Below are 27,949 nucleotides of genomic sequence, written 5' to 3'. Positions count from 1 at the left end.
TATTTGTGTGTGTGTGGTGTGAGTGTGTGTGAGTGTGTGTGTGTGTGTGTGTGTGTGTGTGTATAACTGAAGATGAAACTCAGAAGTATTCTACCTCTGAGCTATGCCCCTAGCCCTATTTTATGTTTTACTTGGAAACAGAGTCTCATTAAGTTGCAGAGGGCCTCACTAAGTAGGTGAGGATGGCCATGAACCTGCGATCCTCTTGTCTCGGCTTTCCAAATACTGGAATTACGAGTGTGTGTTACCACATCTGGCTTCATATACATATATATATATATATATATATATATATATATATATATATATATACACACATACACACACACACACACACACACACACACATATATATATATATATTTGTTGTTGTTAAATTTTATAATGTTTGTTCTTACATTTAGATCTTTGATCCACTGAGCAAATTTTTTAAAGATTAAGAGTCAAACTTTATTTTGACTCTGGATGTATTTTGAAACTGGATGTCTTCATGAAGACATCTAGTTTTTCCAGTACTATTTATTTAAAAGACTGCTCTTCTCTACTCATTCAATGGTGTTATAATTTGTGTGTCCAACACACCCAAAGGTCTATGTATTAAAGGCTTGGTCCCAAGGGTTGCACTATTGGGAAGTAGTGACATATTTGAGAGATGGGGCCTACTGGGAGGTTTTTAGGTCACTGGGGACATGCCTTCAAATGTGACTGTGGGAGCCCAGCACCTTCTTCTTTCTCTTTTTCTTCCTGGACAAGAGGTAAGCACTTTATTCTGCTATTGGCTTCCTGACATCGTCATTCAGCACTTCTACCAGAGCTCTAAAAACAATGGGCTAACCTAATCATGGATTTGCTTCAGGTATTTTGTTAGAGTGGTAGGAGGCTCACTAATACAAATGATCTTGACATCCTTATAAAAAAAATCTTTTAACTGTAGATATGAGGATTTAATTTGGGGTATTCTATTCTATTATCCACTGGGGTATCTGTCTGTCTTTATGTCAGTACAATACTGTTTTCATTACAGTGGTTTATAGTAAGTTTTGAAACCAGTACATATGAGATCTTTGATTTTTCCAAGTCTTTTTCATTATTTGGGGGTCCCTTCGGCACATCAAATAAATTTTCACATAACAATTGCTACATCTACAGAAGCATCATTAGGATTTGGATATAGTGCATGGAATCTGTAGATTACTTTGAGTAGTATTAACTTCTGAACAATATTAAGTCTTCCAATCAATGAATAGGTGTCTTTCATGTACTGATGTCTTCTTTAATTACTTTCAGTAACATTTTGCAGTTTTCAGTGTCCAAGTCTTTCACCTCCTTTGTTAAGAACACTCCTAAATATTTCATTCTTTTTGATGCTACTGTAAATGAACAGTTTGTCAATTCTAAACTGAGGTCAAGTGGCCTTGCAACTTTTGTTCTTACCCTCCTAGAAGGCTACTACTGCCACATAAAAATCTCAGGCTTGCCTGATAGAATCATATGGCCTATTCAACACTACCAGAAACATGAGCGGGTAATTTGAGAGACTATTCAGCTACCTCAATGATATGACTACAGCTACCTGAGAAACCCAAGTGGAACTAGCAGAACTGCTTAGCTGAACCTGCCCAAAATGGTATCCCACAAAATAGTGAGCAAATCATATAGCTGCTATCTTAAACCATTAAGTTTTGGGATGGTAGCAAAATCTAACTGGAACAGAATTAAATCATTTTATTTGTTATTTCTTAACATGATGATTTATTCATAAGTTATAGCTAACTCATTTCAAACCATTTTCCAGAGGCTATTAAGATTTACTCCAACCGAGACAAGACAGAGTTCTTTGATGCTAAATACTTTACATTATTCATCATGTCCGTGAATGATTTAAAGATTCAATGTCAGTATCCTAAATAATTTATAATTTTTAAAAGTAAATAGTTTAAAATAAAACCTTATTAGCTGGGCATGGTGGCACATGCTTGAAGTTCCAGTACTTGAGAGGTTGAGACAGGAGAATCACGGTTTGTGGACAGCCTCAGCTACTTAGGCCCTCTGCAACTTAGTGAGACCTGTTTCAAAATAAAGAATAGAGACCCTGTTTCCAAATAAAAATATAAACAAATAGGTGTCTGTGAGTGTAGCCCCGAGGTAGAAGGGTTTCCAGGAACCCCAGTACCACCAAAAAAAAAAAAAAAAAAAACCCACAAAAAATAGAGCTGGGGCGGGGGTAGCTTGGAGGTAGAATGGCCCTGGGTTCCATCCTCAGTACTGCAAAAAAGCTCAAGGTCTATACAATAAATATCTTTACTTATTTTTGAAACTGAGTATACTGTCAGAAGTATCTCATTATTTGAATAACTGAAAATTCTCTTGCAATATTTGTCATTAAAGTTTTAAGAACTCCTAAGTACTTTTTTAAATTTGAGCCAGATTTAATTGACTATAAGCAACTATGGTCAGGTGCAGTGGTGCACACCTGTAATCCCAGTACTTGAGAGGCTGAAACAGGAGGACTGCGGGGTTCAAGGCCAGCCTCAGTATTTAGTGAGACCTTGAGCAACTGAGAAAGGCCCTGTTTCAAAATAAAAAATTTAAAAGGGCTGGCTGGAAATATAGATTAGAGTTAGAACACTTCTGGGTTTCATCCCCATAACAACAACAACAACACACACACACACACACACACACACATATTCTATAATTTTATATACGTATTTTGTATTTATAAACTCTGTCTCAATGTAATGATAAAACACAGGAGAAAACACATCAGAGAATAAAAATGTACTTACGAAGTCAAAGTCTCCATCTTGAGGAACTTTCCAGTTATCAGGAAAAACATTTTTAGACATAGGGAAGGATTCATGCATGTTCTGATTACAATTTTCATGATTCTTATTCTTGAAGTCCTGCTTATCAAAGTAGTCCATGAAAGATGGTCTTTGTACTTGTGGTGAAGTTGCATTTCCTTAGGTAAACAAAGAATATAAGGATGGTATAAGCTATTACATTTATAGAAACATGATCTTCACTGAAGCATAATATTTTTATTGAGTCATATAATAAATTTGTACTGGTCAAATTCAAGGCCAAAACAATTCATGAAGAACAAAGTAAAATACAATATGAGTTAAGAATCCAGACCAAATACAATTTAAACCAATAATTAGGAAAAGATCCAGAATATTCTTAGATTGTAGAAAAATTTAAGAATTATAGCAGAATATAATTGTATAAAAATAATATATACATTTAAAATTTGCCACAGAAAATAAATTTTTAAACACTACGTGGTTCAGGTGTTCTTTTTTACATTTATGCCTGCATTATTTTGTAAGTAAACACTTTCAGCTGTGAAATTGTAAGGGTTTACCCAGGTTCCTCACATTTATTTCATTACTTTCTCGTTGGTCCTCTCACTAGTTGATTCCCTACCCTCTGGACTTTCATAGTTATGCCTGCCATAGTAACATCCATGTCTCCCACAGCTATTTCTCTAGCCCAGACTTTGCTCCTAAGTTTTATATCCATCTTTGCAACTTGCTATTATTCTACTTGATCTGCGGTGAGTTCGAGTTAGCCATTACTTACTTAAAAACGAAATACAAGAATCTTCCCTTCAAAACAGCAGCTCTTTCCGCATGTTCCCTGTCAAGGTCAACATTATTTACTCAATCTCTAAAGTAATACATTTAAAAATTAATTCAGATAGCCGGGCATGGTGGCAAACACTTGTAATCCCAGCATTTGGGAGGCTGAGGACTGCGGTTCATGGCCAGACTCAGCTACTTAGTGAGGTCCTCTGCAACTCAGGGAGACCCTGTTTCAAAATAAAGAATAAAAAAATAGGGCTGGGGGGTATAGCTCGGAGGTAGAATGCCCCTGGGTTCAATCCCCAGTACTGCAAAAAAAAAATTTAATTCAGATGCATCTCTTACCATATAAAACTGATCATTAAGTCTTACTGTTCAATAAAGCTGTTTACATTAACCCTTTTGCTCTATTGATCACCACTACTTAGTTTCTCCGTATCCCTTGCTTGGGTCCTTGTAGAACTTCCAAGTGAGTAACCTTGCTTTCAGTAAGCCAGTTTTTATTTTATACTGTCAACATAGGGAATGGGAAGTTAGTATTTAAGGGATATAAAGTTTCAATTTTAGAAGATGAAAAGAGTAGCTGTGCCCTATGGTGCACACCTGTAATCCCACTTACTGAGAAGACAGAGGCAGAAGGAATATAAATTTAAGGCCCAGTTTGACAACTTAGATCCTGTCTCAACAAAAAATATGAAGTGCTGGGGGTGTAGCTCAGTAGTATAGCACTAGCCAAGCATGTGTGAGGCCCTGGCTTCAATTCCCAGTTCAAGAAATTAAATAAAAAGAAAAAAGAGGGAAAAAAAAGATAAAAGAACTACAGAGATGAATGGTGGTAATGGTTGTACAGCAGTATGGTCTTAATACAACTGAACTGTATACTTAATAATGGCTCAGATGGTAAATTACTTTTCCAGCTTTTTATTGTGGCAAAATACACATGCATAAAACAAAAGTTAACCATTTTTTAAGTGTATGGTTCAGAAGTGTTAAATATTACATTGTTACCAATCTCTGGAATTATTTTCATATTGCACAATTAAAACTCTACACATAAGCCAGGCATGGTAGTGCATGTTTGTAATTCTAGTACTTGGGAGGTTGAGACAGGAGCATCACAGGTTTGCAGTCAGCCCCAGCTACTTAGTGAGGCCCTCTACAACTTAGGGAGAACCTGTTTCAAAAATAATAATAATAATAAAAAGGCAGGAGTGTAGTTCATAGATAGAATGCCCTTGGGTTCATTCCTCAGTTCCTGGGGAGGAAGGGGTCTACTCATTACAACAACTCCACATTTCTCCTCCTCCTCACCCCTGGCAACTATCATTTTTACTATCTGTTTTTATGAACCTCACTACTCCAAATACTTATATAAATGCAATTATTTAAGTATTTGTTTAGCTGTGCGTGGTGACACAAACTTGTAATCCAAGTACTTGGGAAGCTGAGACAGGAGGATCAAGGGTTTGTAGCCAGCCTCAGCTACTTAGTGAGGCCCTCAGCAACTTAGTGAAACCCTGTTTCAAAATATAGAATAAACTGGGCATGGTGGCACAGCTTGTAATCCCCGCACTTGGGAGGCAGAGACAGGAGGATCTCACAGGTTTGAAGCCAGACGTGCTGGCTTAAGAGACCCTGTTTCCAAATTTTAAAAAATATATAAAATAGGTCTGGGAGCATAGCCCAGAGGTAGAAAGGCTTCCAGGAACTCCAATACCACCAAAAATGAAAAGAAAGAAAGAAAGAAAGAAAGAAAGAAAGAAAGAAAGAAAGAAAGAAAGAAAGAAAGAAAGAAAGAAAGAAAGAAAGAAAGAAAGAGGCTGAGGGTGGAGCTCGGAGGTAGAATGCCCCTGGGAACCCCAGTACCACCAAAATGGATGAATGAATGAATGAATGAATGAATAAATAAATAAATAAATAAATAATAGGGCTGAGGGTGGAGCTCGGAGGTAGAATGCCCCTGGGTTCAATCCCTAGTACTGGAAAAAAAAGTATTTGTTTGTTTTGATTATTTCACTTGACATAATGTCCTTAAGGTTGACATATTGTAGTGTATGGCAAAATTTCCTTATTTTTCAATGTTTTACTACTACATTGTATATATTACATCACGTTTTGTTATCCACTCATCTGTCAAAGGATATTTGGATTTTTTCCATCTTTCAGCTATTGGGAGTCATAGAGCTATGATCGTGACTATACAAATATTTACTAAAGATATTGCTTGCTGATTATGTACATTAACCACTTGTGTGTGTGTGTGTGTGTGTGTGTGTGTGTGTGTGTGTGTGTGTGTTACTGGGATTCTTGGAAACCCTTCTACCTCCAGGGTACACTCCCAGACCTATTTTATTTTATTTAAAAAATTTTTTTTGGTACTGGGGTTCCTGGAAACCCTTCTACCTCCGGGCTACCCTTCCAGACCTTTTCTTTTATATATATACTTTTTTATTTGGAAACAGGGTCTCTTAAGCCAGTGCGGCTGGCTTCGAACCTGCTCGATCCTCCTGTCTCTGCCTCCCAAGTGCAGGGATTATAAGCGTGCGCCACCATGCCCGGCTCCCAGACCTATTTTATACTTTTTTTTTTTTTTTGGAAACAGGGTCTCTTAAGCCAGCGCGTCTGGTTTCGAACCCGCGCGATCCTCCTGTCTCTGCCTCCCAAGCCCGGGGATTACAAGCGTGCGCCACCACGCCTGGCTAACCACCTTTCTTTTTAAGTAAGTTAATTCTTTATACATGTAGAGATCCTTATTTGCAAGTGATCTTTTTTTGTGTATGTGGTACTGACAATTGAACCCAGGAGCATTCTACCTTCAATCTATACTCCAGCCCTCTTTTATGTTTTATTTTGAAACAACGTCTAAGTTGCTGAGGCTAGTCAAACCTATGATCCATCTGTCTCAGCCTCTTAAGTACTGGCACTAATGGCCAATCTTATTTTTAATACCTATACAGATGCCTTTTTCACTTTCTTGTGAGTGTTTTGATGGTTAACCTCTGATAAGTGAGTCATTATGATACAATTTAGATATGAGAATAATATATTACCAAAAGTAATCTCTTTATTTTTTATTTTTAAACTATGAATTATATATTCTAAATGTGTTTGTCTTGACCCTTTATTAAACTGTAAAGCCCCTAACCTTTTGATTAAATAATTAAACCAACAAGATGACTCTATTAGTGAGTGTTTCTATCTACCCTGAGGTTCAATGCCTATGCATCTGCAGAGGAGTCATGAGATGCTACATGTTTTTTCCTCATTATTTTTGAGTTAGTAGAGGCTGCTGGCATTTTATCACTAGCAGTTATTTGTTGGTGATAAAATACCTTAAAATTATTCTGACTACTACAATTATTAAAATAATCTGTCCCAGTAGAAGTAGAAAGAATATGATATTCAGAATATGGGCATATTTGTGGAAAAATATAAGATTCTCAATACAACTGTTTCTCTAAAAACCAGTCTTTAATTAATTAATTTGGATGGTTTAAAATTAAATATGTTAAATATCTGGAACTCAAATCATACCAATGAAAAGGTTCAAATTCTGAATATATAAATATTTTGAATATATAAATATTCAAAATTAGACTATCTGTGGTAAACCCTCAGAACACAGAGAACTCTCATTCATATTCTACTTAAAAATAATAATAGTAAAAATTCAATCAACCAACCAAATACGCAAAAAAAGCCTCTTTATATTCAGTTCTTAAAGACAATGGCCAACGCTGCCTTTCAGTTACTGGTCAGAAAAGACTTTACTAACATATTAAAAATTAAAATACATATAAAATGTTTTATTTTAAGGATCAGTAAACATTAAAAATAAAGATAAAGACATCGCAGTTATGGTATCTATTTTCAACTTTGTTCCCTGAAATGGGAGAAAGGAAAGGAAGGAGGGAAGGATGGGACGGGACAGGACGAAGGGAGAAATTCGTTAATTTGACAAGGTTATTTATATTACTGACATTTGGACAGGACACATATATTCCATTAACATTTTCAACAGATCTTAAGTATCTTTGATTAGTCTTTGATTAGGCTTTATCATTATAAGACATATTTCTCTATCTTCAGAAGTAAAATTTGGTTCCTATGGTAACCTCTTATTCCAAAATAAGGTCTAGAAACTTAACCTCAGCTATTCTCCACTTCTACCCTATTTTCTAAGAATAAAAGGAAAATAAATCACATTAAAGTCTAGCTAAGCTTAATAAAATTTAAAAAAATACTTGACTAAATCAAATCACAAAGTAGGAATAAATAGATAATTCCATAAAGAAATCCTTTGCTTAATATCAATTCCTCCTTCCTTTCCTTTGATTTTTTTGGTGGTGCTGGGCATCAAACACAAGCATCATGCATACTAGGCCCAAAATGCACTGAACTACACCCCTGGCCCAACAAGAAGAATTCTGTAATGAATGGATTACACATTTAGATCTAAGTTCTGATTTTTACCAGAAAGTCTTAAATCTGTCACACACAAAAAGACATCTAAAAACATTAACATTCAGTATAATAAGGGTTATCAGCATTTATATAATCAGAATCAGAGGCAAGGATTATGAAATTTGGAGACACTAACTTGGGAGATTAAGAAACTAGTGAAGATCACCATTATAACTACACTGGACAAATGTACAAATGTGTTTCATAGAAGCATATTTATAGATAGCATTCTTTAAAAAGTAAATTCAGTGTGTAAGTCTTTGGTAACACACACACACAGCCAGGACCACAATGCTCTTACTACTTCCCCTTGGCTTCACTGCAGCCATTCTAGCTATGGTCTTCTTCATTTTCTCCTCAACTGGGAGGTAGGAAACTCTTCATCCAGAATCACCTATACTCTGGCGCTGTAATGAAACAGTCTATGGCATTTTTATATACTAGGGACTCTTGATTCATACCTTTGTATCTGAGAAAATTCACCCAAAGTACTTTAGAAATAAAAGGGAAACTGATCTTTTTCTACTAGAAACTAACATTTATGGAGCATCTCCTCTAGTATGACCTATATATTAAAAGCAATAGCAGCCGGGCGTGGTGGCTCACGCTTGTAATCCCTGTGCTTGGGAGGTGGAGACAGGAGGATCGTGCAGGTTTAAAGCCAGCCTTGCTGGTTGAAGAGACCCTGTTTCCAAATAAAAAAAGTAAAACAGGTAAATAAGTCTGGGAGTGTAGCCCAGTGGTAGAAGGGTTCCATCCCCAGTACCACCACCACCAAAAAAAAAAAAAAAAAAAAAAAAAAGAGCAATAGCATAAATAGCATACACTGGGAAGAAGGAAACAAAATCTCAGAGGTTACTTTTGTATTGCTATGGAGAATAAACTAGGAAGAACTTGAATCTTTTATAAAAACTTTCACAATAAAAAGTAAGATTGGCTCTGCAGGCATTCCTTTAGAGACAGAGAAAGTAGGTTAAAGGCTGAAAGGCAGTATTCTTTTCCACAGGGAGCCAGAAAAGTAGAAGTGTTGGTAACTAGTGGCAACAGAAAGGGCCACAGAAAGAAACTCCAGACCAAATCCTGAGTTTCATTCTGCAAAGTTGCATTGCAGAAGCCTACTTTCCCATCCCTAGCACTTCTGCACCTGCTTCTAATACTATTCCAGTCAGAATCTTCTAATTCATCATATGAGCTATCATGTTTCTCTCAGTGAAAAAATGGCTTATTTAATATTAGAAGTCCCCTTTCCTTCTCAGGGGTGAGAGATTGGCTCTCTTGTAGATAAGAGGTGTTATGTAATATCATTCTGGCCAGTGATATGTAAAATAAGAGTTCCTAAGAAAGTTCTGTTTTCTTGATTATAGCACCACTCCTGTTTCTTGCCTTTTCCTCCTGCCTGAAATGCAGACTTGATGGCTGGAGAGCAAGCATTTATTCTACAGGCAATAGGACGAGTGTAATACTCTACAGATGTCATCACAGAAAGGATCTCTAAAGATATCATGAAATCACTTTACATGGGCAGAACATTCTGCTTCTGGATTTCTCGTTACGTGAGAAAAGAAATTAACCCTATTTTGTTTAAACCACTGTTACTGGGGTTTTCTGGTCCATGCAGCCAAGTTCAGGTCTTAATTGATATATCTTTCTTTATAGGAAGAAGGAGGAGCAGTAATATTCAATTTTGCTGTGGGAACATCCCAATTTGAAACTTGGGACCCACCATTATACCTGGGTAGCTTAATTATCACTGCATTTCAGACACATTATAGTTTTAAGGGTCCTTTATAGAGTATCCTAAAAACCTATAGTGAAATGCCTTAGGGTTCCACAATCAAAATTTTGGAAAATAACCCATTTTTAAGTTAGAAATAAACATTTCTACATAGACTTAACAAAAGTCTACAATTCAATTTATTTCATTAAATAGGCTGTTTCATTAGAGTCTTCTTTTTGGATAACTTTATAATGAGATATTATTAACCAAAATAAGCTTACATATAATCTTCTATTCAAATGTTTGTGCTCAATGTCCAAATATTTCCACTGCTTAATTTAAAAGCTAGCATTAACATTTAGAGTATGTCTTTGTTATACACAAAGAAAAGTTATAAAATACTTTCAAGGTTTCTTAAGAGGAAAATAGATAAAATTTGTTCTGAAAATTAATGGAAGAGACAGCTGTGATTGCCTAGTAATATTTAACTATACAATATAAAACACATGCCACAGTAGACAGCTGAGTCTCCAGGGAGATAGATACATGTTCACAGAAGTAAGACAGAGCGGATGATGCTTCTGACTTACATTTACTTAAAAGATGAGAAAGAAGAAGTAGAAAAGGAAGAGGAAGAGAAAGAGAAGGAGGGATAATGCTGGGTTCTTCAAAAACAGAATGAAGCAGGAAATCTCAAGATAGTAACCACTGTCATATGTGATTGTGGATACTATGGCAAATACTTTTTTTTTTAACTCAAAGAATAATAACATAAAATGGACATCAATTTCTCAAGTTGCAGTTAAATTTGACCCCAGCCTATAAAAATATTTTTACTTTAGGAATAAATGTAATGTTTAAAATTATCTAGTTCCGGGAGAGAGGAAAGATGGTGACCGAGTAAGTAAAGCAGTGTCTATGAATACTGCTGACACTTGATCTCCACAGCTTCAAAAATAATGCCTTACATAGCCAGAAAATACTTACAATTGAGAAATAAAAGCTATAAATACAAGGGGCAGAGAAAAAGAAGACTAGAAGAAAAACCAGAGAGCAGAAAAGAAACCTACCTGCCTTGTGGCAGCAGCCACCACACTAGCGCCATATTGCCTCACAGAAACAGACTTCAGGGATGCAAAGGAAAACAAGGGGCTGAAACGACCAGTTGGTTGTAATTCAGCAGATCTTTCAGCTCAAAAACTAGCTAAAATTTCCAGTGGCCAAGCCCATCACACCCTCCAGGGATTCAGAGCGGAGCTCAAAACCAGCAAAGAAATACGCCAGCCTCACGGCCAAGGGTGTACCTTTGGTGCCATATTGCCAGTAGCAGCAGCAAATTCACCACGCCCGTGAAAGCTCCAGATCAGTACACACCAGAATCATAAGTGAAATTGCAGACCCTACGGGAGAAATCCCAGCGCTGCACTGCCAGGGACTCGCACAGCTTTGATAAACTCTCTGGGTCTGAGATCTTGCAGTTCAACCCAGTGAAGGAGTAGTGGTAGCAGAAATTACCACATCCTAGTCACAGTTACCCGAGGGAAAACACCCAGCCTGGTGCCCCCAGGGTCTTGCACAGCCATGACTAACTCCCTGGGTCTGAGACTTTGCAATACAATCCAGGGAAGGAGTGGTGGTGACTGAGTTTATCACACCCTCCAGAGATCCAGAGCACAGTAAGTAAAGTCCTGGTGATCTGGAGAAGAACCCAGAGAAGGTGGGAATGGGATCTGCTACTGATCATATCAGAAGCTCAGACAGACTCTGGCTCTGATCAGTGGAAAGTGTGGGGAAAGTCTTACACAAAACACTAAACCCAAATGAGTAGGATCTCTAGGAACACCACAGACATCTCAATTGTGGTGAACAGGGTGAAATCAGACTAGCCCAGCCCTAGCTGTGGAGAAAAGAGACTCCTACATTGAGTTTGGTCACAGAAGCATACGCTACCAACAGAGGTAGGGAGAGACCTAGAATCCAAATCAGTAGAAAGTGTGTAGGGTGACCTTCACTCAATATTAAATCCAGCCCCATTGATATCAACCATCTGCATAGACTGAGAAGACTCAGAGAACCAGACTCACAGAGGGAAAGGTGCCGGTGGCACTTGGTATATACACAGAGAGAGACTGCAAAGGATCTATGTATGCTAACTAGTCATTTATATGCAGAGTCGCATTAATTCATTGTTGGGTTGTTTGAGTTTTTTCGTTCTTTTTTTATGTGTGACAGTGTATACCTGGCTGTTTTTCTTCTTTTTCTGCGGGGGGACTGTGGGTTTTTTTTTTGTTGTTTTGTTTTGCTTTTTGTTTCTCTAACTCTCTTCCCAAATCCTCTTTCAAGATTCTTCCCTTCTATACACCTACTCTCTCCTCTTCCTTTTCTATCTTTTTATCACTCCCTTGTCTTGTATTAAATCCACTTCATATGACTAACCAGAAACTCTACATTGGATACTAGAAAACTATTACATTTGTACCATCTCTAATCTCTAGTATATACTACCTAACCAAACTCATATATATACACTATTTGACCCTATTTGAGATCATACCCTATTCTTCCATTTACTCCTTCGCTTCCCTCCTTACTCAACCTTCACTGTTGATTACAATACAACTTGCCCTTGAATATACCAGCTGACACCTAAAGACTTCGAGAAACCTACTAAAAGCAACAGGTATAAACTTCTGAAATGATAGGAAGTAGGAACAAAAATGGAACAATGAGCTCCCACAACCCCACAATAACAGAACCTGATAACACAGAAATACAGAGATCTCCAGAAGACCAAATCAGGAATGTAACTGTAGAAATAATACAGAATTTTTAAAAAGAATTTAGAGTCTGAAAGAAATAAAGGATGAAATCATTGAAGTCAAGGCATCAATTCAAACTATAAACAATCGGTTAGACCACATGGAGAATAGAATCTCGCTACTAGAAGATGATCACTCCAAAAACGAACACATAGTTTATAACTTAGAAAAAAAAATTGACAACAGGAATTGGAGATTGGAGAAATATAGGCCCATCTTAAGAGAGCAAACCTAAGAATAATCAGAATAGAGGAGGGAAAAGAAGGTAAAACCAAAGGGATCAACAATCTCTTCAAAGAAGTAATAGAAAATTTTCCAAACACAGAGCAAGAGGTCGATACACAGGTTCAGGAAACTTATAGAACTCCCTTTACTTTATTTTATTTTATTTTTGCGGGTCTGGGGATGAAACCCAGGGGCATTCGACCACCGAGTTACAGCCTTTGCCCTAATTTTTATTCTTTATTTTGAAACTGGGTCTCACTGAGTTGCCAAGGGCCTCACCAAGTAGCTGAGGCTGACTGCTATCCGCGATCCTCCGGTCTTAGCCTCTCGAATGCTGGAATTACAAGCATGTGCCACCAAACCCGGCTCTAGAACTCCCTTTAAACAAGATCAGAGAAAAGGTTCCCTACGCCACATAATAGTTAAAATGACCAATGTAGAAGCCAAGGAGAGAATCTTACAGGCAACAAAAACAAAAGGCCAAGTGACATTCAGAGGCAAACCAATTAGAATCACTCCAAACTTCCAAAATCAGGTTATGAAAGCCAGAAGGGCCTGGAGTAAAATATTCCAAACTCTGAAAGAAAACAACTTCTAGCCAAAAATTTCCTACCCAGCAAAACTATCTTATTAGATGGGGAAATAAGAAGCTTCCATGACAAACAGAAACTAAAGGAATTTATATCTTCAAAACCAGCACTAGAGCCAGGCGTGGTGGTGCACACTTTTAATCCCTGTGCTTGGGGGGCAGAGACAGGAGGATCATGCAGGTTTGAAGCCAGCCGCGTGAGCTGGCTTAGGAGACCCTGTTTCCAAATAAAAATATAAAAATAGGTCTGGGAGTGTAGCCCGGAGGTAGAAGGGCTTCCAGGAACCCCAGTACCACCAAAAAAAAAAAAAAAAAAAAAAAAAAAAAGCACTAGAGAAAATACTCAGAGTATAACTACAAAGAAGAAATAGGTAATACACGCCAGAACCAGAGAAAGAAGAATTTCCATCCAGCAGACTACTAAGCAAAGAAGAATAAACAGTATTTCAAACAGAAATAAAATCTTATATGTTAGAAATTTAAAAGAATCTTTCAATAATCACACTGAATGTAAATGGCCTCAACTCCCCAATAAAAAGACATAAAGTGGCAAAATGGATTAAAAAACAGAACCCATCTATCTGCTGATTACAAGAAACACAACTTACAAGTAAAGATAGTAACAATCTTAAGGTAAAGGACTGGAGCAAGGTAACCCATACCAAAGGAACTCGAAGCAGAAGTAGCAACTATGATATCAGACAACTGAGACTTCAAGCCTAAGCTTATTAGAAGAGACAAAGAAGGTCATTTTTTTTTTTATGGGTAAAAGGAACAATCCAGTAAGAGGAAATAACACTAATCAACATTTATGCCCCAAACATAGGTGCAGCTACTTTCATAAAACAAACTCTCTGTGACATGAAGCCACACATAAATCCCAACATAATAATACTGGGAGACTTCAACACCCCTCTCACACCATTAGACCAATCATCCAGACAAAAGGTCAGTAAAGATGCCTCAGTCCCAAAGAACACCATTAATCAAATGGACCTGTTGGACACATAGAATATTTCACCCAACTACAGTGGAGTTCACATTTTTCTCAGCTGCTCATGGAAACTTCTCCAAAATAGATCACATCCTGGGTCACAAAGTAAGCACTAGCAAATTCAAAAAATGTGACACACTTCCCTGTGTCTTTTCAGCATTAACTATAAGAAATCAACTACAAGAAGACCCAGAAATCAACTATAAGAAGACCCAGAGGAACCACATAAACATGTAGAGACTGAACACCACTATTCTGATTGAAGAATGGGTCATAGAAGACTTACGAGGTGAAATCAAGAAATTTATAGAAAGAAACAAAAATAAAGATACAACATATCAAAGCCTATGGGACACTTTGAAGGCAGTATTAAGAGGAAAATTTATAGCACTGAGTGATCATATAAGAAAAACAGAAAGTCAAATAATCAACCTAATGACACACCTCAAAGCCCTTGAAAAGCAGGAACAATCTAACCCCAAAGCCAGTAGAAGACAGGAAATTATTAAAATTAGAGCAAAAATTAATGAAATAGAGAATTAAAAAAATACAGAAAATCAACAAAACCAAAGGTGGTTTCTCAAAAAAAGTGACAAGATAAATAAACCACTAGCCAACCTAACTAAAAGAGAGAGAATCAACCCAAATTATGAAAATAAGAGATGAAGAAGGAGATATTACGACTGACAGTGTAGAAATACAAAGGATTATTAGAAACTACTTTGAAAAACTATACTCCAACAGAATGGAATATCTGGAGGAAATTGACAACTTTCTAGATATATACAACCTTCATAAACTGAGTCAAGAAGATAAAGAAAATTTTGCTGGGTGTGGTAGCACACACTTGTAATCCCAGCTCTTGGGAGGCTGAGACAGGAGGATAGCACAGGTTCAAAGCCAGCCTCAGCTACTTAAAGAGGCTCTCAGCAACTTGGTGAGACCCTGTTTCAAATAAAGTATAAAATAGGACCTGGAATGTAGCCTGGAGGTAGGAAAGCCGCTGGGTTCCACCCCCAGTGGAACCCAGACATGATACTATATTTAGAAAACCCAACAAATTCAACCAAAAGGCTTAGAGAACTGATCAACAAATTCAGCAAAATGTCTGGATACAAAATCAATCTTAAAAAATCAGAATCTTTTCTATACACCAACCATAAATCTATTGAAAAAGAAATTCAGAAACACTTCCACTCAGGATCTCCCACAAAAAATAAAATACATAGGAATAAACTTAACCAAATAGGTAAAAGATCTCTACAAAGAAAATTAGAAAACAGTGAAAAAAGAAATCAAAGAAGATCTTAGAAGATGGAAAGATCTGCCATGTTCATAGGCAGAATAAATAACATTAAAATGGCCATCCTTCCAAAGTGATCTACAGATTCAATGTGATGCCCATTAAATTACCAAGATCATTCTTCACAGACATAGAAAAATCAGTCCTTAAATTTATTTGGAAAAACAAAAAGCCCAGAATAGTCAAAGTAGTTCTTAGCAACAAAAACAATGCAGGACAAATCACAATACCTGACTTTAAACTGTACTACAAAAGCCACTGTAATAAAAACAGCATGGCACTGGCACAAAAACAGATACATAGACCAATGGAGCAGAATAGAAGACCCAGCCAGGCGTGGTGGCTCATGCTTGTAATTCCCGGGCTTGGGAGGCAGAGACAGGCAGATTGCGCTGGTTCGATGCCAGCCTTGCTGGCTTAAGAGACCCTGTTTCCAAATAAAAATATAAAATAGGTCTGGGAGTGTAGCTTGGAGAAGGGTTTCCAGGAACCCCAGTACCAACACCAAAAAAAAAAAAAAAAAATAGAAGACCCAGAAACAACTCCACACACTTACAGCCAAAATTTATTTTTGACAAAGGGGCCAAAAACATACATTGGGAAAAAGCTTGTTCAACAAATGGTTTTGGGAGACTTCCGGGAAGATGGCAACCGAGAAAAGCGGGGCTTAAGAGCCCCGCTAACAACCAATCTCCATTACCACAAAATCAGCGCCTTTCATAGCCAGAAAACACCATCACCAGTAAAACAAAAAATCACCAGGCTCCAGAGAGAAAACGGACTAAGAACAGAGCTCAGAGCCACAGAGGAGATAACCGGCCTCACACCCGAGGACGCGGCAGACGCGGCAGCAGCGCCATACTGCCGGCAGCACCAGCGAATTCACGGGAGGGCTACAGCAAGCCGAGGTGAGCCACTGCGGAACAGCCAGGCGGGATTTCTCCGCGCAGAGAGCATCTAAAGCTCCCAGTGGCCGAGCTCAGCACACGCTGCAGGGATTCAGAGTGGAAATCAAAACCAAGAAGAAAAACACCAGCCCCACAGCCGAGGGCGTAGCAGCGGCGCCACATTGCCACGGGTGGCAGCAGCAGAGAATTCAGCGAGGCCAGTACAGCTACATCTGCGTACTCAAGAACAGTGAGTCAAATTGTGGGCCACAGAGGAGAAATCCCAGTACTGTACTCCCTGGGACTTGACCCAGTGGGGGAGGGGCGGTGGCAGAGATATCACACCATAGGAGAACATGCAACCTGGCACCCCCCCACAGTCTAAAGCAGCCTCTATCGACTCTCTGGGTCGGAGACTCTGTGATAAAACCCAGTAAAGGAGTATTGGGGTCTGAGATACTACTGACTCGAGATCCAGAACACCTTAAGTGAAGTCATAGTGACCCAAGGGAAGAACCCAGAGAAGGCACAAACATCCAAAATCATGGGAAAGAGGAATAATACTGGAGCAATAAATGCCCACAACCTCACAACATCAGAACCCGATGAAACTGAAAACCAGAGATTTCTAGAAGATCAAATCAGGAAAATAACTGTAGAAATAATAGAGGTGCTTCGAAAAGAACTCAGAGAGAGCCAAAAAGAGATAAAGGATGCAATTAATGAAGTAAAGGCCTCAATTCAAAGCACAAACAACCGATTAGAACACATGGAGAACAGAATCTCGCTCTTAGAAGATGAGCATTCCAAAAATGAACGCATAGTTTCTAATCTAGAAAAAAATATCCGACAGCAGGAATCTGATATTGAAGAAATATGGGCCCATTTTAAGAGAGCTAACCTAAGAATAATTGGAATAGAGGAGGGAAAAGAAAGTGAAACCAAAGGGATCAACAATCTCTTCAAGGAAGTAATAGCAGAAAATTTTCCAGACATAGAGCAAGAGGTCGATACACAGGTCCAGGAAACTTATAGAACTCCCTTCAGACAGGATCGGAGAAGAGGATCCCCACGCCACATAATTGTCAAAATGACCAATGTGGAAGCCAAGCAGAGAATCTTAAAGGCAACAAAAGCAAAGGGCCAAGTGACATCAGAGGCAAACCAATTAGAATCACTCCAGACTTCCCAAACCAAGTTATGAGAGCCAGAAGGGCTTGGAGTAAAATATTCCCAATTCTGAAAGAAAACAACTTCCAGCCAAAAATGTCCTACCCAGCAAAACTTTCTATCAAATTAGATGGAGAAATAAGAAGCTTCCATGACAAACAGAAACTGAAGAAATTTATGTCTTCAAAACCAGCTCTAGAGAAAATACTCAAAGAAATTAACTACAAAGAAGAAATAGGTAACACACACCAGAACCAGAGAAACAAGATTTTCCATCCAACAGACAACTAAGATTGGTTATCTGTGGAGATTCATTATTTATGTTAGTCTTTTACCTATCTCTAAAGGGTATTGTTTGCCTTTATTGTTGTTAATTTCTAGGATTTCTAGTTGGAATATTAATATAATTCAGATATAGCATTTGGAAATATTTTATCCCATTCTATTAGTAACTGTTAACTCTGTTTACATTGTCTTTGAATATACAATTTTTTTTTAATTTTTTAGGGAGTTTGTATACTCCTCTGTCGCCTGTGCCATTGAAATCATAACCAAGAAACCACTGCCAATTTCAATGTTGTGAGGTTTAATGACCCAGATTTTCTCCTAAAAGTTTATAGTCTTAAGATTTATATTTAGGTCTATTATCTATTTTGAGTTAATATTTGTACATGAGATTAGGTAAGGGTCCAATTTTATTCTTTTGCATGTAATTATTATTTTTTAACAATATTTAGTTAAAAGATTAATATTTCCACCACCAAATGTTCGTGGAAACCTTGTCAAAATAACTTGACAATATATGGAAGAATTTAGCTCTAGGCTTGTATTTAACTCCAATGGTTTATATATCTGCCTTTAGAATAGTACTACACTGTTTCAATTATTGTAGCTTTATATAGTTTGAAATCAGAAAATATATATCTTCTAGCTTTGTTCTTTTTCAAGATCGTTTTGGGTACCTAGAGTCCATATTCCATATTAGGATAGATTTTTTTCTGAAAAATAAATATATAAATATATGATAGTTTCACCTAAAAAATAGAAAAAAATATTCTCTGGTAAGAAAGAAAGCAAAAAGAAATATTGAAATGTTATCTTTAAGTCATCAAAAGCTTGGTATAAGACAAATGAAACTGTTATGTGAGATTATCATTTTTAATTTTAGATAAATTGCCATAATACTAGATGTCAACTACTAAGCCAAGCATGGGAGGGAGGGATAGGGAGAGAATGGGGTAGGGATTGGGTAGGGGCTGACTGGGAAAAGTGTGCATGTATGTCTACAAAAGTATGTATCCTACTATGATGTATGAATACAGTGCACCAATAAAAATAAATAAATTAATTAAAAAAAATGGTTTTGGCAAAACTGGTTAACCATATGCAGAAAATTGGAAATTAATCCCACTTTCTCAACCTGTACAAGAGTCAATTCAATATGGATCTAAGACTTAGAAATTAGACCAGAGACCTTGAGGCTCCCTGAAGCGGGCATAGGTCTAACACTGCAACACATAGGCAAAGATAAAAACTTTCTCAACAAGACCCCAAAGGCACAACAAACTAAAAGGTGATTCAATACCTGGGATTGCATGAAACTCAAGACCTTCTGTACACCAAAGGAAACTGTCAAGAACCTCAATTGAGAGCCAACAGAATGGGAAAAGATTTTTGCCATCTACCCCTCCGATAGAGGACTAATATCTAGGATATAGAGAGAACTCAAGAAACTCAACACTACAAAAACAAATAATCCAATCAGAAAATGGGCAAGCAAACTAGACACTTTACGAAAGAAATTCAAATGGCCAATAAATGCATGAAAAAATGCTCAACATCACTGACAATCAGAGAGAGACAAATCAAAACTACCCTGAGATTTCACCTAACTCCAACTAGAATGGCAATCATTCAAAACACAAACAAGCCGGGCGTGGTGGCGCCCGCTTGTAATCCCCGCGCTTGGGAGGCAGAGACAGGAGGATCGCGCAGGTTCGAAGCCAGCCGCGCGCACGGCTTAGGAGACCCTGTTTCCAAATAAAAAATGTTAAAATAGGTCTGGGAGTGTAGCCCGAAGGTAGAAGGGCTTCCAGGAACCCCAGCACCACCAAAAACAAAACAAAACAAAACAAAACAAAAAAAACCCCACAAACAACAAATGCTGGTGAGGAGGTGTAGAAGTGGGAACTCTAAAGCATTGTTGGTGGAATTGCAAATTAGTGCAACCACTTTGGAAAACAGTAAAACAGTATGGAGGATCCTCAGAAGAATGGGAAGAAATCTTCCATTTGATCCAGCAATACCACTTTTGAGTATCGACCCCAAAGAAAGGAAACCAAACTACCAAACTAATGCATGTGTATCTATGTTCATAGCTGCACAATCCACCATAGCCAAACTAGGGAACCAGCCAAGATGTCCATCAACAGATGAATGGATTACAAAACTGTGGGATATGTATACAAATGTAATTTTACTCAACCATAAAAAAACCACAATTGCAGCATTTACAGGGAAATGGATGGAAATGGAGGGCATTATGCTAAGTGAGATGATTAGTCATTAGTCATATAAATTTTAAAATTTGGATGTCTCCCTAATACAAAGAAGCTAGGGAGAAAATGGGTCATAGAAGGAACTCTAGACAAAGTAGGAGATTCCAGATGAGCAAATAAGGTGACCTAACTGAGGAGATGGGAGGGGGAAGAAGGAAATTCTCTAATGCACTTTAACAAACACATCAATGCCAATCACTAAGCCAAACATGAGGAGGTTGGGGGAAGGGAATGGGGTGGGAACTGGGTAAGGGCTGATTGGGTGATGTGTGCGTATATGTCTCCGCCATCTGGTATCCCATTAAGATGTATAAATACAGTGCACCAATAAGAAATTAAAAATTAAGCCTGGCATGGTGTCACACGCTTGTAATCCCTGCACTTGGGAGGCGCAGACAGAAGGATCACGCAGGTTTGAAGCCAGCCTCACTGGCTTAAGAGACCCTGTTTCCAAATAAAAATATAAAATAGCTCTGGGAGTGTAGCCCAGAGGCAGAAGGGTTTCCAGAAACCCTAGTACCACCAAAAATAAAAAATAAAAATAAAAATAAATAAGAGTTATTATATATTAAATTACCTAAGTAGGCAGTACTTAAATGTGATTACACTTCAAAGGAAAATTAAATCTCAATTTTTTTCTACCTCCAGGCTATACTCCCAGACTTATTTTTATATTTTACTTGGAAACAAGGTCTCACTAAGTTGCTGAAAGCCTCACTAAGTAGCTGAGGCTGGCTTCGAACCTGCGTGATCCTCCTGTCTCAGCCTCCCAAGCACGGGGATTACAAGTGTGCACCACCATTCCCGGCTCCTATTTTTTATTCTTTATTTTGAAACAGGGTCTCACTGAGTTGCAAAGGGCCTCACTAAGTAGCTGAAGCTGTCTGCAAACCACAATCCTCCTGTCTCAGCCCCTCCCGAATGCTGGGATTACAAGTGTGCACCACCATGCCTGTCTTCAATATAAAAATTTAACAGCCAATAAAATTACAAAATGGATGGGTAATCATTTTACTTAGTGTAAATATTTTAGAATTGTGTTAGCAGAACTTATAGTAGAAAGTAGTTCTTTTATTTGTAAAGAAACCTTGACTATTTTTATTTAATATTCTTATTTTTAAATTTTTCATTGATGCATTGTAGTCATACATCTTAATGGGTTACAAGATGGTAGAGACATACATGCACAATATTATTTTATTGGGTTTTTAAGGAATAACTGTTAAATTCCTACAATATTTTCTTTAACATAAACTACTTACATTTTGCAAATTTTTTTTACTGCCCTAACACATGTGATGTCTTTGACACTTTTATTTTTTCATAACTATGCAGCATTAAAATTAATAGAATTTACTTTTTTCTATTACTAGTAACTTTTATGTTATAATGATTGCTCTAAAGATGAATTCTTACTGTCATATGAGAGTCAGGATCAGTGTAGAGGAATGAAAGCAAGTCTTGGCCACTAAGAAAAAATACAGACAAATTAAAAAGACAATCCTAAACCAGGCATGGTGGCACACGCTTGTAATTCCAGCATTTGGGAGGCTGAGACAAAAGTGCGGTTCACAGACAGCCTTAGTACTTAATGTGGCTACCTAGGAGATGCCCCAGATATATGTGACTGGGAAGAGCAGGAGTGAGAGGGTCAAAACAGTCATCACTGCTAAACTAGTTCTGGAGAGTTTTTCTTGCAATATGCCTGCAGGGCTCATGCTGTTTGTTTATTTAAAGAAATCAACTTTTAAAGCATTTTGTCGCTTTTCTCTACTTCCCTTCTAAAAGTTTTTGAATAATTTTGCTTCCTAGAATCAAATCATCAGTTTTTAGAGGTAAGGAAAACAGGACAGGTCTGTAATTTCTAACTTCATAAAGATATAAAAGAGAAAGCAGAGCATAATTTAAACTGACAAGAATGACAAAATTTAAATCAGACAACAAACTTGAAACTCCAATAGAAAAAGAGATGGAAATCAGAACCCTTGGCATAGGATGTAGTATTCTAGAGAGTTTAGAAAGCCAAAAATAATACATTGCTCCAATCTTTTTTGGGAACAAAAATGCTAAAGACATATTAGCAAATGAGGCTTTGACTGATGTAATATAAGCTAACATCTATCAACTAATTTAAGTTTTAAGGAAGATTTATATCATAAAGAAAAAGCTAAAATAACTATTTCCTCAAGAACATCTTCACATTTGTGACTATTTGTTATACTACAGTATAACAATCCCTGGAGGTTAGACTAATATCACTTGATTCGATTTTAAAGAATATCAACATTCCACATCATGAAATTACATCTAACCTGTAGAAACTAAAAATACATGAGAAGTTGACCCATGGGATGTAAAATTAGATTCCATGAAGATTAATTTTTTACAACTGTGTATATATGCTGATGTTCAATTATAAAACTACATGAAAAAGTTGTTTATATAGTTTTGGAGAAAACTCAGTAGCTCACTTGAAATATAGTAATACACTCAAGATCTTCTAACTGATCTGCTAAGAATACTAAATTGAGTAAAAGAATCTTACCATCTTACAGAAAAGTGATGCTACAAACTGATGGTAAATGTGTTAAATACCTTAATATAAAAATCTTTTTTATCTACAGGACACATGACTTATACCTTAACACCAGGTGGTTTGGGGGGGGGTACAAATATCCTATGTGTTTGAGAAAGCCATGTGCTGGATGCAGAAAGCCTATTGAAGACAGGAACCCAGCAAGAATTTTCACGAATTAGGCTGTTTTTCTAAGGCAAAGGTTCAGAAGATCCATCGGTGATGAGAGGCAGAAAATTGATTCTTGTATCCCTCTTCCAGGACTAACCATATATAGTAATCTGCACCTCCTGTTTCACAACCCTCCCCTTTCAAAGTATACGCCATGTGGACTGTTTATTAGAAAATGTGAAGCAAGCAGCAAGAGTACGCCAAATGACTTAGAGCTATGAGGTAGGACCTCACAGGGTGAGAAGCAACACAAGGGCATCAGCAAAATAAAAGGGACAGCAAAGAAAAAATACAAACATCAGAGAGGAAATGTCAACATCGACTTCACAGTACTAGCAAATCACTTGAGTATTTACAATTTTCTAGGCTCTCTGATGGCAAAAGTCAAGTAATCCTGGTTTTATGTTACTTAGAAGCAATGAGATGTAGTAGAAAACAACCTTGTGCTTACACTGAGACAATAACCACACAGGACTAGAGTGGTAGGGGGGAAGGAGGAAGGTTGAGTAGGTATGAAGAGGTACTTAGCCTGATTTTGCTTATCACTGTGAAAGCACAGTGTCCTGCATTGTCGACTGAAGTATCTTCAAAACATAATTTTAAAAAGAAAAAAAAATGCTAGTTTATGAAAAGACTAGCACCAGTTTTGTAAATGACAGGGGTCAGAGAGAATGTCTTTAGTCTTCATTTCAGCCCCTGCGGCACCCTGGCATTGTGCCTCACACATGGTAAACAGCAGTAACATGCACAGAACTGAAACTTCTCTGTGAGCATCCTGTCTCTTAATACTGCTTTGCAGTGTTTCTTATTTTCTTCCCACTTCAGACCTTATTTCTTTCTATAGCTGGTATTCTTCTGTCTTTGTGGCTTAACTGATAATTCAGACAACATGAAATAATACTATGTTGTATTTATTGGAGCAGAATTCTAGGTTTACTTCTTTAATTGAAAAAGAAAATGTAAGAAACACTATCTTCTTCTAAAATACTTTAAAAATTAAATTATGGGCTATAAACCTTCACACACACACAAAAAAATGTTACATAAACCTAAGTTAAAGATGCATTGCTTTGTGTTAAAAAGCAAATTTTTAAAAAGTTGGCTTGTGTAAGCCTTTTCTTTCTCTTTTTTTTTTTAACTGTCAAAGCCAAGAAACAAAAGTTTCCATAATTGTCTCTAAAAAGTAAGACAGAACTGTTCTGGTTGCTATATAAGTACACATGCAAAATAGAGAACTAATGGTCAATGGGGAAAAACCACATACTTTTCATAGTTCCATCTTCTTCTTCCTCATCCTCGCTGTTGATAACCATGGTCCCCAAGTCCGACTCTAACATGGTGCTGCTATGTTCAATCATGGTCTGGGCCCCTTCACTCATCGTGCTTGTGGCCCGCATGGTGCCCACACTTTCTGAACTAGTCTTCACCATGGTGTGGGAATCCAACTCATCTTCATCCTGAAAGCAGATCACCACAGTGAAGAAAGACTTCTCCAAGACAATTAGATTTCTTAATTCCTAACAAGAGTATGTATGTATTTCTTTTTTTTCATTTTTAATTTTTTTATTGGTGCATTGGAGTCATACTTTTTGTGTGTGTATTGTACTGAGGATGGAACCCAGGGGTATTGTACCTCCGAGCTACACCCCTAGCCCTATATTTTATTCTTTATTTTGAATCCAGGTCTCACTAAGTTGCAGAGGGTCTTCTCACTAAGTAGCGGAGGCTGTCCACGAACTCAGTTATTCCTGTCTCGACCTCCTAATTACTGGGATTACAAGCATATGCCACCATGCCTGGCTTATAGTCATACATTTTAATGGGGTAAAAGATGGTAGCATGTATTTCTAATAATGATAAAAATACTACTACTATTAATTTTTAGATAAACACATGCAAAAAATGTTTAAGAGCCAAAATTATACAAAATAACCTAAAGCTTGAATAATTAAAGCTCAAACAATATAAACTGTTTAATGAATAGGAAACTGTTGTTTTAAAATAAGGATTAATGCCGGGCATGGTGGCGCACGCTTGTAATCCGCGCGCTTGGAAGGCGGAGACAGGAGGGTCGCACAGGTTTGAAGTCAGCCTCGCTGGTTTAAGAGACCCTGTTTCCAAATTTTATACACACACACACACACACACACACACACACACACACACACACACACATATATATATATATATATATATATATATATATATATATATATATATATATATATTAGGTCTGGGAGTATAGCCCGGAGAAGGGTTCCATCCCCAGTACCACCAAAAAATAAAAATAAAAAATAAAAAAAGAAGGATTAAGATAGGCAAATTATCAACAAACACATAACAATATCATGACAAAGTAAACACACAAAAGACAGCTCCTCTAAGACAGAACATGTTGGTACTTTTTTATAACAAACATAATAATGTTCATAACCTCAATAACAGCTTTCTCCATAAATTGTGATAAAATATACATAACATAAAATTTATTATTTTAATCATTTTAGGTGTATAGTTTGATGGAACTAAGTATATTCATAATGCTGTAAACCATCACCACTATACATTTCCAGAACTTTTTGATTATCTCAATAAAAAATTCCATACCCACTAAATATTAATTCCTCATTCCCCTTTCCTCAATCCATTACTTTTATTATACTTCTGTCCTACAAATTTGCCTGTTCTAGATACGTCATATAAATAGAAGGATACAATATCTGCTCATTTGTGTCTTACTTAACTTAGCACATTGCTTTCAAGATTAATCCAGGATGAAACATGTTGTAATTTCATTCCTTTTTAAGGTTAAATGATAGTCCTTTGCATTCTGTTTTTCCATTCATTTGCTGATAGATATCTGAGGTATTTACCCATTTTGGGGAATGTGAATAATGCTGCTAAGAACACTGGTATGTAAGTATCTTGAGTTCTTGTTTCAATTCTTTAGGGCATACCCAGAAGTGAGATTGCTAGATCATGGTAACGCCATACTTAACTTTTTTTGAGAAACTACCAAACTGTTTTTCACAGTAGCTATATTATTTTACATTCCCACTGCTACTAGGTATATTCAGAAACCCTTATACCTGGGTTTCTGCATGTAATACCTCATATCTGAAGACTGTCTTATCTGACCTTCCAAAGTCAGGCAGATGTTGTTTTAAATCTTGTCTCAAATCACTTACTCTGCATCACATCTTTAGGTAAACCATTTAAACTTCTGGAACTTTAGTTTCTTCCCCTGGTGTTATGATGACTAAATGAGCAAAGGTATGCAAAATGTCTGCATACTACCCAAAACACAGTTTCATACCCTCCTCAAAGTTTACAACACTATACTAACCTTTCTTAGATACTATCTGTATCACAATAGTCTTCTACTTGACAATCTATAATGGCTCCCAGATCCTCCCACATAAAAGCTAAGTATTTTGAGATTTTAATGTTCTGTATGTATTTATCTCATTCTATTTCACCAATCCTATTTTTCCATTGTTCAAGTATCTTCCAGCATGGGCAGGCTAAACTTAACAGAATCTTCCTCCATCATAACCCCATGTGATGCCATGCTCATTAAGACTCTTTGATCAATACTTCTTCTCCATCAGAATGCCCTTCTCTTTATCCATTAAAGTAAGTTCTACTGAAAAATTATCTATTACCTCCATGGCTAATTCAGTCTTTGTTATTTTCCTTTTCAAATTTCTGAAGAATTTACAACCTATATTATATATTTTTGCATTTAAATTTATGATCTCTTGATTTATAAAGCATTTTATAAATGTCTTATAGTACTTCTCAGTCCAGTAAAGTTATTTTATCCTGTATTCAAAACACAGGAAGCATCTGTTTACTTTTTTAAGACCCTTTATACTTATAAAGAAATTAGTTCAGCCTCTGATTTCATATCTGAAAAATATGAGTAAGAGATTTCCTTAAAATCACATACCTGTTTAAAAGTAGAGCCTGAATTAACAAAGCTTAGATTTCTTAGCCTATTATTCATCACCTGCATGTACCTTTCTTATATTTAAATATTATCCACTTGAATTTATTAAGTTAGAGGCACAGGCTTACAATGTCAACATCTTGTGTCACCAGCTCCAATTCTGAGATTCACACAGATTATCCAGCTCATCACCATCTCCTACTCAGCCTACTGAAACCGCCCCCTAGCTGCTTCCCCTATCTCACAATTTGCCTCTCAGTCACAATAGGCACACTGAGCATCTTCAAAAGAAAAATCACACCATGTTACTCCTTTGCTGCAAACTCTACATTTGGCCTCTGATCACACTAAGAATAAAGTCTAAAATCTTCGTCATGGCCAAATGGGATCTGGCCAAGTAACAACAGCCAGGCCCATCTCCTATCAATTCCTTCTTCCTCACTGAGCTCCAGTCATGCTGGCCTCCCTTTCTAATTCTTAAGCATGTTCTTCTTTGAGTCTTCAAATTGGCTAATCTCTCAGACTGGAATGTGTGTTCATGAGACAGCTTGAGCATTTATTTAACTGAGGTCTCTACTTGGATGTCACCTCCTCATTAGGACTTTTTCTGACCTCAATTTAAACTGAAACCTCCATCACTCTATTCTTTTATCCTTGAGTATTCTTCACAGCAGGTATCTGGCTTTCTCTAACAACACAATGTAAGTTTGATGAGGCAAGGGACTTCTTTTTAACTTCTGAATTGCCACCGCTCAAACACCTGGCACATCATAGGTGCTGGATAAATGTTAAATGAACAAATTGACTTACTAATTCATTCAAGGACCATTGATTACACGTGTGTAATGTGAGATATAATGGACCAGGCATTGAAAATACAAAGATGGGTAAGGCACAGTTTTATTCATTTTGCTTTTAATGGAATCTGTGGTTTA

General features: G+C 37.1%; 1 protein-coding gene across 1 annotated transcript in view; it reads right to left on the bottom strand.

Moving 5' to 3' along the window:
• Positions 1-27,949, bottom strand: part of STK3 (serine/threonine kinase 3) — a gene marked incomplete at both ends in the record, with an annotated part of 323,355 nt that overhangs the window by 72,775 nt on the left and 222,631 nt on the right. The window contains 2 exon segments of the mRNA XM_080694746.1: positions 2,790-2,965; positions 24,327-24,519. Of these exon segments, the coding sequence (XP_080550872.1) occupies positions 2,790-2,965; positions 24,327-24,519 (369 nt within the window).

The sequence above is a fragment of the Muscardinus avellanarius genome, assembly GCF_963383645.1.
Source record: "Muscardinus avellanarius genome assembly, chromosome: 4".
Lineage (NCBI taxonomy): Eukaryota > Metazoa > Chordata > Mammalia > Rodentia > Gliridae > Muscardinus > Muscardinus avellanarius.
Note: the sequence above shows the minus strand (reverse complement) of the source record. Positions and strands in the feature narration are given on the sequence as shown.